Source organism: Trichoplax adhaerens, genomic scaffold, assembly GCF_000150275.1.
Source record: "Trichoplax adhaerens TRIADscaffold_1 genomic scaffold, whole genome shotgun sequence".
Lineage (NCBI taxonomy): Eukaryota > Metazoa > Placozoa > Uniplacotomia > Trichoplacea > Trichoplacidae > Trichoplax > Trichoplax adhaerens.
This window is the reverse complement of record NW_002060943.1, coordinates 7,626,778-7,645,277: the sequence shown is the minus strand read 5'-3', so window position 1 is coordinate 7,645,277 and position 18,500 is coordinate 7,626,778. Positions and strand designations below refer to the sequence as shown.

Genomic DNA, 18,500 nt, shown 5'->3' with positions numbered 1-18,500 from the left:
ATTGATAAAATAAGTGTTAGCAAAATAGTTATTATTCCCTTAGTGATATTGATCATTCATCTATTAGGCTGGAAATAGATAACTATGTTGCTGGATTAAGAATTTCATTCTTATATAACAACATTTCGCATTATTTTTTGAAGTCATTACGATTACATAAAACTAGTTAGTTGATGGCATCATTGAGTTTGCTGATTATGTCAAAACTAGTGGTCAGCTTTGCTAAATCTAGCTAGACCTACCCTGTATGTTTATGGTAGTTGCTTAGGCATTTGTACTAGTGCATCATTATGGAGATTTAAGTAATGGCTATTATTAATTATGTAAAATCGCTAGAGGGAAATGATTAAATTGAAAGCTTGATTGTATTACGCATTGGCCGAATAATAACATAAAAAATGGGCATCGATTAGATAAATGATTTGGTTCTTTCTATTTGTTGGGCTATCAGCTTTAATTAAATACCTTTTAAAAGTAGCAATTTATTTAAAATAGCTGCATTATTAAATAAAGGAGTGCGTGATAAATCAATTTTAGACTACTGTTATTTTAATTCCTGTGGGTAGGCCTTAGGATTGATATTATTCCATTAAAATGTCAGAAAGTATATGATAGTCTCTCATTAAATGAAATAGAAAAATGTCCGTTATAGTACGCATTTAACAGAAATATTGAATCGCATAGTTCAAATAAGATGATTATATTCTATTTATTCACTCATCATCCTTTGTCCAACGGAATTAACGTGAATATTTTGTGATTTTCTCTTCCTTTCCTTCTCACAAAGGATATTGATCGTAAAATCCACTAGATGGTCAATAGATTACTACAAAAATAGCATGGTATAGGATTTCACGTACAGTAATGTGGATACGGTGTGTCAGTAATCTTTTCATATATAACTCTTGTGATCCTGTAATAGCAGGAACTTTTTTTGAGGAATTTTAAGAGTAAATAGTCGATATCGCAATAGCTTTGGAATGTTCAAGTTGTCCCGATATTATATGCTGTGGATCGTCCACACGTTATAGAACTCAATGCTTAAAAATCTGCATCAAGAACTATTCAATATCCTTTATTTGAGCTCTATTTATTAAATATTTACTTCTATATTCGGCATATATGTACGATATTTATGGAATTTGTTGGGAAGTACATGAAATCTGTCATCATAATTAGACTATGATCAATTTTCTGTCTATCGCACTTTCTTACAAAGATATTCTGTAATAATTACATAATAAACATTATTTGTAATTGATATTTCTGACGTTATCCCTAATTCCCTAATTCAATTCAGCATCATATAATAAGCAAACCCCCTTTATTGAAACACAATAAATATTATTCTTGCCAATTGGGTGCATACATATATACATAACTATTTTATAGAAACTTGCGTATTTGCCTATATAGTTAGACTATAATATAATCTTTTACAACATCCAATATTACTGACATACGGAATTAAAATTATATTTTTGTAATAAATATAAGGCGAATATATTTTAAGTCAACTTTAAAGTAAAATATTTACAGAATCGTAATTTCGAAGAAGTATTTAAAATAATTTCAATTTATCAATAGGAAGTAGGAAGTTCAAACGTTAGCTGAAAATGTGCAGAAAATAGAATAAATCCTTTCAGGACTTATTATAATTTTCAATTCTGATATGGAAATTGCTGCTGCTTTGTGAATAGACGTCATTCCACTCATTGCTCTCTCTTGAGTAGTTTAAATATTTCATCACGAAGTAAGTTTTTAAAAATTCTGCATTCCTATATATTAAAAAGCTACAGTAGATACGGAAAAACAATTGCTCATTAAAACAGAATTTGAATATATTACATGTCGTTTCTTTTCGTAAAGTAATTCTATGAGTGGCTAATACTTTTAGCTGTTATCGCCGAAACTTGTACGGTGATTCCGTATTGATTATTTCGGATCGATAACCACTATTCGATGATGAAGCTCTGGATATTGGAGGCAATTGAACTAAATGCGAAAAATTCAAGTTGGAATATTTTTGCCGAAATATTATAAAGTTGAAAAAACTACCCTTTAAGGGAAACGAGAAGGTCTTATTCCCAATTTTCTTACCATTTTCAGTAGAATATCTTCTATAAGAATTATTGTCATGTGGCGGATAATTTCCTCGATTTTCATTAGAAGGGTTCTAAAATGCAAAATGTATTATACAGGTAAATTTTGAAGTAGATTAGAAAAATACGTTTACATATGTAAGATAGTAGCGTTTACAGCATAGTTTAACCAATATTGGCATACTTCACAAATAGGGGTTTTTTCTAATTTTAATTATAATAATATCCACACTACAGAAAGAGTTACATATGTATTGATTTGATTTCTGTAAGATAATTACACGAAAATAATTTTATTGTGTTACATTCAAAAGCAGAGATTTTAAAAATTTTTCATCAACATGAGAGATTTGTCTTTGAGTAACACGAGAGCTGTATCTCACGATGTTGTCTTAAGGAATGAGCACAACAATAAATTATCATTCCAACTTACGATTAACTGAACGGTTTTCCCTGATATCACATGTGCATTCAGTTGTGGTAGGCTATGTACTTGTCTTGCTATTTTATAGTTTACATTACGTAAATTTTCCTTCCTTTTGGATCTATAACTATTAGGTGATGTATCATTATCCGATAAGTTGCTTTGAAGTTCACTTTGATTTTTGATCCATGATGTGGTGTAATCTTCTTTTCGCTGTGGATGCTGAGGTGGCGATAGTTCCCATGCTGCTGTGGGCTTGCCAACTGTTCATACAACATAATAATAATAAATATAGCTATTAAGAATATAAGCAATTCGCTTTAAGATTTGAAACTGAGATAGCAATTTTTCCATTATTACTGTAGTTTTTCTAGTGAAAATATAGTGATGTAGTATACCTTGTGTGTAATTTAACTTATTAGTATTATCCGGTTTTTTAGTTGTTTTAACATTTTTCCATGAAGAAGTTTCATCTAATTTTTTAAATTGTTCGTAGCGACGTTGTGGGTCGGTAATTTTCTTTTTCTGTTTGAATCGACGAGCCCTTTTTTTCATTAGCTCAGCGGTCATATAATTCGAAAATCCCCTTAAAATAAATAGATTGTATTAATCAGTTGTTGAGCTATCAATAAAATAACTACATTAAAGAAGCTCAATCAAACTGGCTTAAATTTCTGAATATTTTATTCCTATTACCATTCATTAACAATTTCTTCACTTTTACTGGCAGGATACTGTTGACTAGAAGGTACTTCAGAAGTTTGATCATCGTCGTATAATGTTTCATTGCCCGCATCGTCGAGCTGTGGTTTATAAATATTATCAACAGGAACTTCTTCCTGATAAGGATATTGCCTCAGGTTGGTATCTAGTTGACTTTGGTTAAGCGATTCTTCTAGTTGCCATACTGGTTTCGGAATACTTTCGTAACTTTTTGGTAAAGCATTGGTGCTCGCATCAGGATCTATATTTCTATTAAATGTTCGGAATGAAAAGATGCTTTTTAAAATGCCAGAAAATAATATTTTCTCAACCCTAACCATATCCAACTGTATACTAATCTCTCAATAGAAATGATCTCTTTTACCGTAGGTTTGCGGCATTAGCATCACTGTCTTCATCTAGTTTCCAATCTTGATTAAAATAGTCCTAGTAGGTTGTAATAGATTAATACAGAATAGTCATTGAATTATTATGATTTTGTATTTTATCATTGCATAGTTTTTTTATGATATTAAGGATTAATGTATTTATTGAGATCAAAACGTAACGCCTATTGGAATGATTTATACTATTTTAAGATGTTAATAGGAGATTAGCTTCTCCTTATGATTCTATGAGTATCAGTAATGTTTTCGTAGTCGAAATATTTATGTCAAAGTTTACCTCCTTAACATCGAATTGCGATAGATCTATTTCATCAAAATTAAAATCATCATCTAAGTCACGAATGTCTTTAGCTTCTACTAGCGCAGCTTTTATGCGCTTTCTTGTCCTATAGCCACGATAAAAGGACTGGAAAAGAAATTATAATATTTGAGCCTTAGTTCAGAAGACACTGGAAGATACTGTAAGTTGGAATGGTAAATTGATCACCACGTACCGGTAACTATTACTACAGCTAACTGCTGTTTAATTTATTACCTGTATTTCAATTACTGCTTTTTCCTCTCTATTTGAATGAGAAGTTGATGGTAGTGTTGAATATATCTTCTTGCTAGCCTTTCGAGTTCGATAGCCTCGCCATAAAGACTGAATCTTTATAGCAGCACTATTTTGCCTAGATAAACTAGTTGCTGTCGCTAAATTTTTGGCCTAGTACAGATATACAAGCGAGTAGATCAGACAATTGTGTTAAGATATCTACTTGTACCAATCAATCATTTAACCTGGCTAAATTGTTGGTATTGAGTTGCATCTAAGGATTGTGATAAATTGAGAAAGTCTTCACTGTGATTAAGAACAAGCAAAAAGTAATTTAAGTTAAGAAGATTAGTGCAATCGATTAGCTGTTATTTAATAAATGGATAGTTTTGGAAAGCCTTTGCTTTACAATTATTTAAGAAACCTGCAGTATGCCTGCTAACAAGTGATATTTAAAATCGAATAATAGATTAACTACTAGGCATAATAATATTAATATTTATATTTGATTGCTAATGTGATAAAGCTTTACTAATGTAACAGAAACACTTTTGATTTGTTAGATGTTAATAAATATAAGTTAAAGATTTAATACTGCAGGTTATTACTATATGAATAAACTTGATTATTAAGGTTATTTGGCGTAAGTTGTTTTAATGTAGCATACATAGAAAGTGAGAATTTACAATTAGATAATAAATTGGTCAAATTCTCTCTAATCTCAGGGTGATCAGTTACGGTTTCAATGTATCCATATAGTTGCGTACCGGTTAATTACTTAAAGATGCCATGCTAAAATGTAACTTAACTATTTGAAGAAACCGTCATGCATAATAAGCTACAACGTATTAATTTCGTCTTATACCCGCAGCAAATGATACTTACTCAATGATTTCATGGTCTGTATTCAATTCAATAGAATAGCTTAACTGCTGTTGTAAAAATTGTTGAGAAGCAAATAGCATTCTTTGAAAATAATTTTCCTAATGAAAGAAGGAGAACAGAATTTAATGAGGTCACCTTTTAGATGCCGATCAATAATTAGAATTTATAAATCTTTCTAACCTTAACCCAGAGTAAGGTTTTAGGATTGTTATTTCTTTGTACAGCCCGAAGCTTTCTGTATCAAAGGGAAATAGGATAAAAATGAGCGTATGGACTTAAGAGCTAGACAAAATCAGTACGTGCGAGCATCATAATATTGAATAGTCTGTATGTTAAGATTACTGAAGTTTTCTTTCATAAGATATTCGTAAACCAGGAATAACTTGAATTTGCCGTTGTATCATCGTAATAAAAGGATGTTCATTTACATCTGTATGCAAATTCAAATTTTTCTCTTCTACGCTAATGTCGTTCAGTTCTTGCATATAAGGTATGGCTTTAGTCACTACTGCCTGGAAATTAGGCTCTTCTACCACAGGATTACCATTTAAACGTAGGCATTTTAGTCTTGTTAATTGGCTTACGCATGGAAGAATTGCATCGAAACCTTACAGATGATTAAATACAATTGAATAATTGGTTTTAGTAGGATATTTATGGCATATGGTCATAATATTAAAATTATCGTAGAATAATAGATGCTGAATAATTGATAAAATTGAATCTTACAAGATCGCAACATTTACAAATGACTTACTATCGAAGCAGTTGTCACTGACATCTAATTTTTGGATGGACACAAAGTGTTTTAAACATGGTTCGAGATTTGATAGACTGAAATAATTAACCATATATAATTCTCAATTAGGTCAACTTATTAAATTAACTTAATTGAAGAAGCGATTCGATAATACTATATGTTCACTTTAATTTGTACAGGAACATTATTATGTATTACCTATTTTCTGAAATATTCAAATTTTCTAAAGATGGTAACCATGACTGACTGAAATTCTCCAATGAGGCGATACAATTGGATTTTAGATTTATTTCGACAAGTAAGGATTGATTTGTTAATTCAGGTAGCTATAACAAAATGATAAAATAGGAACATTATGAATGGTAGCAATTTATTATATATTTCATTATATCAAGTTGAACGACTGAGTTAATCAAATGACTAGTGCAATGACAGTTTCGTAGTAACTAAGGAATTAAGAAATATCTCTTACCAGTTGGATACTATTATTGGTAAAGCTGATGGAATGAAGTAGATGGCATCTCTTCAATTCATCAAGATACGTTACATCATTAAAATTGCATGATATAACTTGTAAATTGATTAGGTTCTGAATTCCCTGTAAAATTATATATCAGAATATAATACAATAACCCACCGTAAATATTCTATCTTTGATTGTATTAATTACATATATATAGTATTTTCATGTGCCCTGTAGGCCATATAATCTGGAAAATAGCAACAACTTTGATTTTAGGACAAATCTATAGCGATATTGCATGCCTGCATGCAGATTTCTAAATACGGATGAGTACGATTAAGCTGGTAGAGTCTAATTAATAGTTTTACAAGCTTCATAGTAAGCATAATTTAAGTAATAAGTAGTAAATGGTATCAAAAAGTTAGGTACAGTGTTGCATCGATTGTAATGTTTATATATTGATTTGACTAGATACAGATATAAATGAGTAGTAAATGAGAATGGATTAGAGTCGAAATTGAACCGTGAACAGCCGTATATTAAATTTAATTATTATATCTACTGTCGGTGTCTGCCAATGCTACAAATTGCTCGCATAAGATTGCTAAATGTGGTAGATTAATGTCAGGTCGAAATGTAGACTTTTAGATAGAATTTTGTAAAGTGTTACAGAATTCATAGATGGGTGGTAAGTTACAGATGCTAGAATGATGCTAGAGGAATTAATAATGATAAGGGCAATAAAAATAATAATTTTGTTTTATGTCTCTAGACCAATAAGATTCTCTGGTGTAATTTTTAATTATGAACATATAATATAAAATATGAGCTTACTTTAATCGTTACAAGAAGATTATTATCCAAGTTAATTTCTTGTAGTGCGGTACAATTTGTAATTTCACCTAAAAGTAAGGATACTTCGTATTATTATACAAATCAATAATATAAGTGGAGTAGTTACGAACGAAATCGGATTAGCTCTTCTTATTAAATGTAAAAATGTAAGTTAACAACACTCCAAGCTTGAAAACAGTCTATCATCTAAGCAATTCTTGACTTACAAGTACGTATACCTACTGTTCCGTATGTAAGCACAAGAATGATAGCTTATATTTATTTACAAGGCAAATAAATCTACTGTTCTTTCAATGATCAATATTTAATTTCTATCCTTTTACCTAGGCGTGTCAATCTATTTTTACTAAAATCAACCACTTTTAACGATGTACAACCGTCTAATCCATGAACCGTCGTTAATTTGTTATTAGCTGCATTAAGCTCCATTAAAGTTGATAATCCTTGCAGGTCAAGATATTCCACATCATTATCCTATAATGAATTTAATCCAATGATCAGGTCTATACTTCATAGTAGACTTATAAACAATGAAATCTTTGAGAACTGGAAAAAATAAATAAAGTAATTGGCTTACGCTAATTTTGATATACTGTAGTTTACGACACTGGTTAATGCCATCCAGAGCTTTTAGGTTACAATGTGTTAGTGATAGCCAGCACAATGATTGATATTGGCCGATGGACGATGTACTATAAGATGTTGGACAGCTATTTATAGTTATGATGGAAACTGAATCGATTGAAGATGTAGACGATGCCGCTAATAGTTGCGACTCAGGAAATGGCAGAAGCTTAGATAGAGCCGTTGGCTTTCTAGATTAAAAGTATAAAAATGAGGCATTAATAAAGAGCCGAAATGGTAAATCTAAAGAAACAAAATTGCAATTTTAAATTATTTTTATATTTTGGAATTAATTTATGTAGAAAATAGTATAGAAAATAGTTAGGATATCACTAAACGAAATAATACATCAATTATAGGTAATCGTAGTTAGAATAGGGATATAATCAGTTATATGTGATCAATTTAACAAGAATATGTTAAGTGGACTATTATAATTACTAACTTAAACATAGGAAACAGTTTTCATTAGTTTCGATGCTTAAATTGTGATGATTCGTATGAACCGGTCAAGTATCGTTAAGATCAAAGTAATTATTTCTACATACGTGGTTTCGATAATGAGATTATTCAATATAGATACAGCCGTTAAAATGGAGTAAACGGATTCTTGCATTGAGGAATAATTTAAATCATAGAATGTATTTGCATGATCACTACTATAATCTTATGATTGTAAATCAATATTATGAGTCTAATTAGGTACGAATCTTAATGGATGAATTTATGATTTTTTGCGACAAGAAGATTGGGATAATTCAAGTGTATATAGAGGCTAGATCGATAACCAAATACTCTATATCAGTTGAAAAACATCTTTGCACTCTTGGAAATGGTTTAAATTTAGTCTAACAATTTCACAATTTACTAGCACCAGAAAGTTTAAAATTCTCTCGAGCTATCAGTAGTATTTGGAAGGTTTTTTGCGGTACTTAGATCTACTAATCAAGATGATGATAGAGTTCAATTTCTGAGGATAATCTATTGTGAATAGCAACCTTGAGAGGGGTTAATTTCATAACAATAATTAATACCTCTTTTTCTTTGTAGCACTTTGTACGCTAGCTTGCTCTTTTTCATCTTCTACACTTCGAAGATTTAGCCATTTCTGGTAGTAGCTATTCAGCCATTCGGGTAATGACTTAATTTCATGACTGGGTAGCTGAACATTGGATAAATAGTTATTGTAGCTTGATAGTTCGGATTTAACTGCTTCGGGATTGGTGGCAGCATCCATGTCTGAATCTTGAAATTTCAACATTTCTTGCTTTAGTTGTTTTAATTGATGTTCTTTTTTTGCAATTTCTTCTTCACCTTGATGAATTAAAATTTCTAGTTGTGATGATTGCTCTTTCTTTAATTCTAATACTGTTTGAGCAGATTCTGATTGTGATTGACAGATTAATTCTGGATGATGTGCATTTGCCACTTTCAGCGAAGCGTTTTCAGATGGGATTGGAGTTTTTACTAGCTGAGGTCTATCATACTTTTCTTGTTCTTTTTGTTTAATAGCTTTTTCTCGTTGTATTCGCTTTAATTCTTCTTTGCGTTTTCTTTCATCTTCCTCTCTCCGTTTTCTGTCTTCTTCTCGATGCCTTTTTTCTTCTTCTTCTTTTCGCTTTCTCTCTTCCTCATTGCGTCTTTCTTCTTCTTTTCGCATTCTCTCTTCCTCATTGCGTCTTTCTTCTTCTTTTCGCTTTCTCTCTTCCTCTTTACGTCTTGCTGCTTCTTCTTTTCGCTTTCGCTCCTCCTCTTCTAGACGCCTTCTGTTTTCCTCTTCCTGGCGTTTTCTTTCTTCTTCTCTTTTTACCCTCTCTTCTTCTTCTCGACGAATTTTTTCTTGTTCTTCTCTTATTTTTCTTTTTTCCTCTAATTTTCTTAGGCGCTCTTCTTCTTTCTTTAATTTTTCTTCAGCTAGCCTTTTCCTTTCCAGTTCAGCTTTTTTCTTTCTTTCTTCTTCTTCTCGTTGTTTTCTCAATTCATCTTGTCGACGCTTTTCTTCCTTGGCTTTTAATCTTTGTATCTCAGCTTGCTTTTCCATTTCAATTCTTTTCTGCTCTTCTTCCTATACGAAAGTAGTACATGGGCCTTCGTAAATTATCACTACTATTCCAATCTCCTACCGTAATCCTTACTAAGCTTCTGAAATCAATCTTAATAATACTATCTAATGAAACTTTTACCTGTTTTTTCTTTTTTTCCAATTCTATTCTTAATCTCTCTTCCTCCTAATAAATATAGGATATAGTAAGGGACAAGTGCTTATCAGTATAATATCTTCCATTGGCAAGCTTATTTTGCAAAAGGGATAATATTATCACCTGTTTGCGCTTTATTTCCTCTTCTAATTGTCGTTTTTCCTCTCGTTCTAAGCGTTGAAGTTGTTCTTGTATCTCTTTTAACTTTCTTTTGGCTCTAATCCTAATTTCTTCCCCATAACGCTTACGAATTCTAAATCGTAATATCGCCAGGAATATGATCAGGAAAATTTTGAAAGAATAGTGACGCACTAAGTTAGTTAGCACAGGTAATTATGCAACCCGTTCTTCGCTTTATTAAGTGTGACTTACTTAAAACCTTTAAAATGAGCTTGAATTGTTGAAGCTGCTTTATTCTCGCGAAGATTATGGTATTTCTTAGCTTCAGATTGAGTCTTTTCAAGTACTACTTTTTCTTCCTGTAAGTTTGCTTCTAATTTATTAATTTCTAGCTATAATTGCATGAGATGGATACTTTAATCAATAACATAACTAACGTCAAATTTTAATGTAATAGCTTCATCTATGTTGTCATGTTATTTCATAATCTAAAATTAAGATATTTAACCTCAAGAGCTACTTTCTCATTGTGAATCATTTCTTCTTCTACTTTTACAATTTGTTCGAGTTCAATTTTTAAATTCTAGAAATATGTTTACAAAGAATTTCTATTTAGGATATGCATAAATATGCAAGAAATGTGGTAATAAGCTTTAGCGTTAACCAATAGAAATTATGCATCAATTTCCTTCTATAATATACGAAAATTTGAAATTGCTACAAGGAAACATACAACATATGCATGTAAGTATATCAGAAATAACAATATGTGTTAAGCTGAAGATTTTAAGAACAATACCACGATTGCTGCTTACATTTTGTATTTCATTTAATTTCTTCTTTTCTTTTTCTAATTTAGCAGTGTAAACTTCTCGATTTCTTTCGTTATTTTCAATCTGCTTATCGTGTCTAGCTTTACGGACAGCCATAATATTATCCTGTCTATTCTCAATTTTCTTTCTCCAGACAAGAATTTCCTTCATTTGTTGTTTCATTTGTTTTTTAGCTCGTTTCTCCAACTTTTCGATATCAATTAATTCAATATCTTCCTCTTCAATTTCTGATTCTTCTAGCTCTAAATTTATCATATTTTATTTTATTTTGCTCTCGCATTCAATTGAATTTTATTTTTCAGAATCTGTACTTTCAGAGTCTGTACTTCTATATAGGAAAAGATATGAAAATATGACTGTACCTATTTTATATTTTGATTCCTTTTCATTTGTTGATTCATGGTTGGCTTCATTTTGTGATAGGTCATCTTTTGGATTTTGAATGTTTTTATCGATATTTTCTTGTACTGTAGATCTATCCTTTGTGGTAGTAACTTTCGATTGTATATTCTCTTCGTTGTCATTTTCATCATTCTTATAATTATGATTATTATTATTGTTATCGATATCATCGTCTTCGTCATCGTCTTCATCTTTATCGGTCTGATCTTCTTCTTCCATTCTTGAAATTACCTATAAAAGTAACCAGATTGTAGGGCGTATGTATTTACAGAAATTCTATCCAGGAACGTATTATAATCTGTTTTGTAGTTTGTAAATTAATTACTCACATCTTTTCTTAGACTTAGAATATCTTTGAAATCGATGTTACCATATTTATCGTTAAAGGTTTTAATAAATAAGCGATCATTATCTCCTGCGATACCTGATAGATAAAAGTATTAAGAATATTACACTATTCTGGTTGCTAATTCTAGAATTTATGGGTCATTTTATAAATTAGAGAGATAAGAAATGCATTTAGCAACAAAGTTGAAATCTACTACCGGTACTAAAGTCTTAAATATTTTGTTTTCTTAAATAATATACTATATTTTACAATATAGAGCGTTTTAAATTATGTTAAGATATATCTAGTTTCTACCTTACTTTCTAATGTACAAAAAATATTGGCATCCTGGTTATATTGAGTACTATCTGAGTACTTTTCGTTTATTATTCTACGGCATTAGTCAATGAATCTAGTTTAAATTACGTCATTTTCTTTCACTAATTTTATATGCTATTCGTATTTCTCATACGTGAGGTGGTTTCTTTGAGAGTTGATTCGCATTCTTCAACTTCTTGGCTAAAAATAGTGGTTCTTCTATTGAGATTTTGCCACAGTTTATTAAGGCATTCTTCTGCATCGTCTTTATTATTTTCAGTCTATAGCCCAATTTAAAAGGTGATTAAAATTGATAACAAGTATTTCACAGATTAGATGTTGAATTACGTGTGCATAGAATTTGAGATTAAAATATATTTTTTGTAGAAATTTTATAGAAATTATCGGTACAATGGCGGCACAGATGATAGTGGTGAGGTTAATCAGTTTACTTATAAGATAAATCTTTAAAAGTTAGAGTGTATGTGCTATTGTGAAATATATTTAATTTACATGATAGTTTATAGTATTGTTATTGCAATATACGTATGTCAAAGTAGAAATATCTTTAGAATATATATACATATTTTATATCTTAAAGTTGATGAAAATATGGTAAATTCGTTGGCCCGTCGATATAAGTTAATGGTTGGACGATCTGACCAATATTTTGAAACCTAACTATCAAGCTGATATTAATTTAGAGTGTACTTATGTTTAGCTCATAATCCTACATTATTATTTCTCATGACTTGCTGTGATTAATATGGAGAATGTTGTGGATGTAATACTTATAATTAAGAATTTGATAGAAAGTAGCTACTGTAATTTAATATTGCCTATTTACACGATAACGTAATGACGTCTGATTGAGAATGTACGTTGTATCTATTATAATTATCCTGGAAATAGCAGTATACAATAATTGCGTACAAATTATTCTCGTATCTATCTACCTGCTCAATACTAGATGTGTTTAGTATAACTGATTCTTCGTCTTCTTCTTCTTCTTCTTCTGTTAAATCTAAGTTATCGCCGAGCTGGTCAAGTTCTTTATTGATTTCTTCATTGATCCAGGCATCATCATTGGTTAAGTTACGCTTCATTTGTACATTAGAGTTCATTAGAGATACTTTGAACTTATAATGGCCTTTAATGAAGATATTGCTAAGTCTTATTCTGCATCGTTAATTGCCAACTTGGTACATATTAATCGCATATATAATTAATCGACGTTAACAAGATCGCTTAAATCGTTGTCATAATAACGGTAAAGGTTGCGCATGAGCACAGTTAAAAATCCATGAAGCATACTGTACGTCCATTTGTACTATACACGTACTGCGTACTTGGTGTACAATGTGCATCACTATAGCAACTTGGTAGGCCCGAACGAATTGATCGAACTTTATATACTATATGTATATATATATTTTATTTTCAAATTAAATGAAGGTAGATAGATCGAAATCGGATAATTTACCGCATTAAATTAGTTTTACGCTATATAGGATTGAACGCTGTAAAATATTCTATCCACCCTCGTGATATCAAAGCAGATACTTTACTGAATTAGATTAATTTTACGTTGTATAGGATTGAACGCTGCAAAGTATTCATCAATTCACCATCGTAATATCAAATCTATATCGATGTTGTTTTCATCCTATACTACTACATTGTACAACGGTAAATTGTCCTAGACCGAAATAGATGGTTGATAATGTGTTTATTTATTGACTGTAGACAACTTAATAGCTGCTATACACTGTATACAGTAGACCATAGTACTATGGTAGGGCTTAAGAATCTACATAAGTTTATTTTATTGACTTCAGTTATCCTTTAAGGTAAACGAACTTTTCTTCTACGTTGTATTGTCAACTATTGCACTGATGACCGTTGTCATCAAGATCCATTGCGGCATTGCTCACTATAACAACGTACTGTAATCAGCTACTACAATATGGATATACCGTATGTCATAAAATTAAAGAATAATCGGTTTATACTTGGAGTAAATCAAGGCCTGAGTGACGCCTTTATAAACCTTGAATTTTTGAGCATTTTAAATATTGCTTTCACACATTTACGTATCGTCTCTTTCAATGTAATACAAGAAAATATGCAGGCATTGCATCGTTCTCTGTTATTATCGATAATTAATTTATTGACTTTAACCAATAAGTTTATCGCATATTAACTGCTGTGCTTTGAGTAAAAATTCAATCTGGCCTTGCATGTAAATGAAAGGTAGTGAAATGAATACTGTATTCATTAATTTAAGTAGGCGAATAATAAACCAAAAAAACTGCAATTACATAATTCTTTGGATGCTAAGAAGGCTAGCAACATCTATAGTTCTAGTTATTTATAGAACTTATGTCAGAAATATACAATGCTAATCATACAGATTCAATTCTCATAATTGCTAAATAGTAAATAAAATAATACATCACAAGAATGTGATGTTCAAAGTTATGCTCAAACATTTGTTGAATTTTCGCTATAGCTTATAATAGAAAATTTCCCAACAAGCATCACAATTTAAGTATATTTAATGATATATAAACTCTTTACAATGGGGAACACGCAAATAAATCACCAATTAACCTCTAGCATATAAAAGGTCACCAATGATTGAATTTTTTAAAGAAAATTTAACTTCCTTTGCCTTTTTAGCTACTTCTGCTGCATTCTTTAAGGTGAGTAATAAAAGTCTATTAGCTTCAACAAATCCATATTCATAGTATGGCAAATTATGTTTCTTGCATAGTTCTTTCACCTGCAATATTAAAGATTGGACAGCGAATTTAGGGGACTTACTTAGATTGGCTATATTGATCGTGCGTCATTGTCAATAAAAAATTAATATTGTTTAGTTACCAGTTTACGAGCGTGTCTTAAATTATGTCTTGGAAGCCTGGGGAAAAGATGATGTTCAACTTGGAATTGCAAGCCCCCATGAAACCAATCCAACCATTCTGGACAGTCAACGTTTAGAGTTGTTTTCAACTGACATCAGAAAAAGGGATTGCATTTCAAATTAATGATTGAAGGAAAGATAGAGTAGAATTGACTGATATGACTAAGATAGTACACTGAACATACCTGTGTGATGCAATAGCATTCATCATCTGAGTTGTAAGGAACACCATCGTAAGTTTCCATAGGAAAGTGAGACAAACAAATTTGAACATGAACTAAGCCAGCTACTACATGACTAATTAGTACGTAGGCTATCATAGCTGAAGTACTAGGCAGAAAACCTAATACTTTAATATACCAGCACCAAAATAAGCCAACACTGACTATTTCGGCTTTTCTGCATTGTACATCAACATTACTGAAAAGTAGTAATATCGATTGCAAGTATAAGTTAAATCTAGCAACAGCCATGACAGGATAATAGAAAATATGTTGATTGGAAACCATAAATTTTGCAAAACTATCAAAGGTCATTTGCTTTTTATGATAATTGGAGAATACACCATCAGGAATAACTTTATCAGTTACAGCAAATATAGGTAAATGTTGAATATCAGGATCATGTTGGACAGAATTGGGTACTACATGATGAACGTTGTGAGTACGTTTCCACCACGCTAAACTGACACCACCAAAGAAATTGCCTACAGTTGATCCTATCCAGCCGTCAATGTCTCTGTTATGAGAGATGCTAATATGTCCAGTATCATGGCCAACGAATGCAAGCTGTTGCCAGAACATTCCCAATACTAAAGCCCCAAGCATTTGCCATTTCAACTCAGTGGTGTATATCGTTAAGTACATCGATAGGCAAAATAGAAATGACAACCACAGATATAATTTAGCGTAAAACATATAATGTGTCTTATAGTAACCTTCACGGCGTAGCTTTTCATCAAGGGCTCGATAATCTTTGACAACTTGGTTAGGTTCGTAGCCGGTCAAGATACCAACTTGAAAAGCAGATAACTTTTTAAACGCCCAATCAGGATGAAATCCTCGAAATGCGTCAGTAACGTCATGTCCACCTAAATTCAGGATGGGTAGATTGCCTCCTGGATGGTAAGGGATCCATTTAGTTACGTCGTACACCTTATTATTAATAATTATCCATAAATCGTTCTCGGTGTTGTGCTTTGCAACTTCTTCAATTGTATAAGGAGTGTTGATGTTCTTTTTTCGTGCACGTAAATTACTTTCGTTCACAGCTTCAACAGTTTTTACCACAGTAGTCATGGTATTATCGTATCCTTTATCTGAAAAAGTCAGTATCAAAATTTAGTTAGGATGGGATCATGGGTTATTGGAACTGTTGATTGAATGTAAAACCTTGAGGGACTGTTTTATATTTTAAAAACGATCTTATTCTTATTTATGAAATGATCAAGTTAATCTACGTAATTTAGTGTTGATCGACATATATTGGATAATGTCTTGGACTAGAACAACTCTACCATAACCATCCACCGTTACAGTATTTCATTTAAGCGTAACATCCCTTTCTATACTGTACTATTATACATGACATGATCATCCACTGTGTTGTAGTCGTACCGCATTCATTAATGGTGTACAAGGTGAATTCACTACTGCTATTGCTTTAGATATAAGTTATTCTCTTAATGCGCTCCAATTGCCATCCTATAGCGGTAGTACGCGTATAGTATAATTAATTAATCATTTTGAACGATGTAAAATTGAAATTTATTTACTGTTCCCTGTCAAGGATTGCGTTACTCGTATCCATGACGTATACGGGTGATGATGATCTTGTATAAGATTGCTGGTATTCACAGCAGCCATAAGTCCAGATATCCATTGCAATAGTAATTGAATGCATATAGAATATTAAGTTAAAATAAACATAAACCATTTTGCTACGCTGTCGGCAATGGAAACTACGAATTGTAATGAGAGTGGGTGGATTTCACCTCGATACTATACCTACTCGTCTAGTACTGTATGCAGTAGTCGATGATTGCACTACCTTGTCGATAGTGGGAGGATGTGGGCATTTTTTTTTGAACTGTACTTGATCGTTGTACTACGGTAAATTTCTTTAATGATGGACTACAATTACGGGCAAAAAGTCAATGTCCATTTTTGACTAAGTATTTGGAGAATATTGTTACTAGCAAACAGAAGGTTGAGATTTTCTTCTCGGACTTTTTTCAATAGTTGATATTGAAGCAGTCACTTTCCACTGGATTCAGTGCTTTTCAATCATTTTAGAGCTGCAAATAGTATCTTCCATTTTATTGGCAGTCATGACATAGGGTCTTAAGAATGGCCGATAGTAAAGTCATGTTAGTTAGGAAAAGTCTTGAAAATACTCACCTTTGGATGAAACGAATCGGTAGAAGTAATTCAAAGCCAAGTTATGATCCCAATTGCAAATGGAGACTTGGTCGAGTATGCTTTGATGGCGATTCTGCGTGACTAGCGATCGGACGCATGCGTTTTAAATTCCCTAATGGTTCATAGCGTTGACTGGTAGTGCTGTACTGTTGGTCATTTGGCTATCCTATGCCTAGTACAAGAGCGAGACGGCTATATAGTATTATGAGTAAAGCAATAAAATATCACCATGGCAGGGGGTGATGAGCTATCCATGGTCCGATGGTGGGTGGTGTGATCGTTTTGCGTCCGATACAATCATGGTAACGTGACCTTGGTCGTGACGATGACGGGGGTGTTGTGCGCCTGCTCTCGACCACAACAGATCAACCCGTGGTACGGTTCAGTTCCTCGCTTGACCTTTTGAAATGACACTCCTGGGTGGGGTCAAGAATACGGTGGTCAACCACGGGCGCTCGTGCTGATGTCATGTCCCGTTGTACTGTACTGTACAGTACATATGATAGGGTGGTCATGCTTTACTATTGCCCTATACTGTATAAGCAGTATGACTGATTTCAGTACCTACTGTACAGTACTGTACTGTCTGAACCACATTCCTAGTGTAAACTGTAGACTGTAGACTATAGACTGTAGACTGTAGAATGTCGATGAAAGACGACCCAGATAGTCAGGTGCACACTCGCATAGTACTGGTGATGAAAACGCCCATAGTGGCAAAAAAAAAGAAAGCCTGTCTATCTCCAAAACATTATGGGCTTGAATACAAGCATTGGGAGATGACTGCTAAACTGATTCCAGTATTGGCTAGCCTTGCGTAATACACAAGATACCTTGTAGGCTGCAAGGTGAGTACTATCACGTCTCTAACGATGACGATAGCCTAGAGACACCACAGGGTAAACCACACCAACGGACACACACAGTTCAACCCTGGTTGAACGCACCCATGGATGGGCATAGAGTCAACACACTGTGTGTCATCATGGTGTCATACCCCGGTAGCGTGTGTCTATGGCAGTCATTCTTCGGACCCAAGTGGTACTAGTACCGCAAGCAGGCCATCCGTAGTCAAGGCCAACGTGGCGTGGCTTCGTTAATCATCATCATCTTGCAGCTAGATAGAGTTTGCAAATCTAAATTTTGGACTTTGACTGATCGAATGCGTTCCATTATTACTAGATTCACTTGGCCATTT

The 18,500-nt window shown here is 32.4% G+C and overlaps 2 protein-coding genes across 2 annotated transcripts; both read right to left on the bottom strand.

Moving 5' to 3' along the window:
- Window positions 1–1,198: 1,198 nt before the first annotated feature.
- Window positions 1,199–13,062, bottom strand: TRIADDRAFT_52139 (uncharacterized protein; the record flags this gene model as incomplete). Its single annotated transcript, XM_002108020.1, has 28 exons — window positions 1,199–1,224; window positions 2,101–2,176; window positions 2,536–2,789; window positions 2,925–3,112; window positions 3,223–3,498; window positions 3,614–3,675; window positions 3,913–4,041; window positions 4,171–4,341; window positions 4,416–4,476; window positions 5,056–5,153; window positions 5,236–5,290; window positions 5,398–5,662; window positions 5,813–5,889; window positions 6,014–6,141; window positions 6,288–6,413; window positions 7,113–7,180; window positions 7,457–7,607; window positions 7,711–7,948; window positions 8,792–9,822; window positions 9,941–9,985; window positions 10,079–10,208; window positions 10,328–10,467; window positions 10,584–10,658; window positions 10,891–11,150; window positions 11,271–11,541; window positions 11,640–11,734; window positions 12,111–12,237; window positions 12,913–13,062. The coding sequence occupies 28 exons, from the start codon at window positions 13,060–13,062 to the stop codon at window positions 1,199–1,201; spliced, it is 4,773 nt and encodes a 1,590-aa protein (XP_002108056.1).
- Window positions 13,063–14,414: 1,352 nt separating this feature from the next.
- Window positions 14,415–16,180, bottom strand: TRIADDRAFT_36979 (uncharacterized protein; the record flags this gene model as incomplete). Its single annotated transcript, XM_002108019.1, has 3 exons — window positions 14,415–14,741; window positions 14,843–14,971; window positions 15,068–16,180. 3 exons carry the CDS (start codon window positions 16,178–16,180, stop codon window positions 14,565–14,567), a joined length of 1,419 nt encoding a protein of 472 aa, XP_002108055.1. The 3' UTR covers window positions 14,415–14,564.
- Window positions 16,181–18,500: the final 2,320 nt, after the last annotated feature.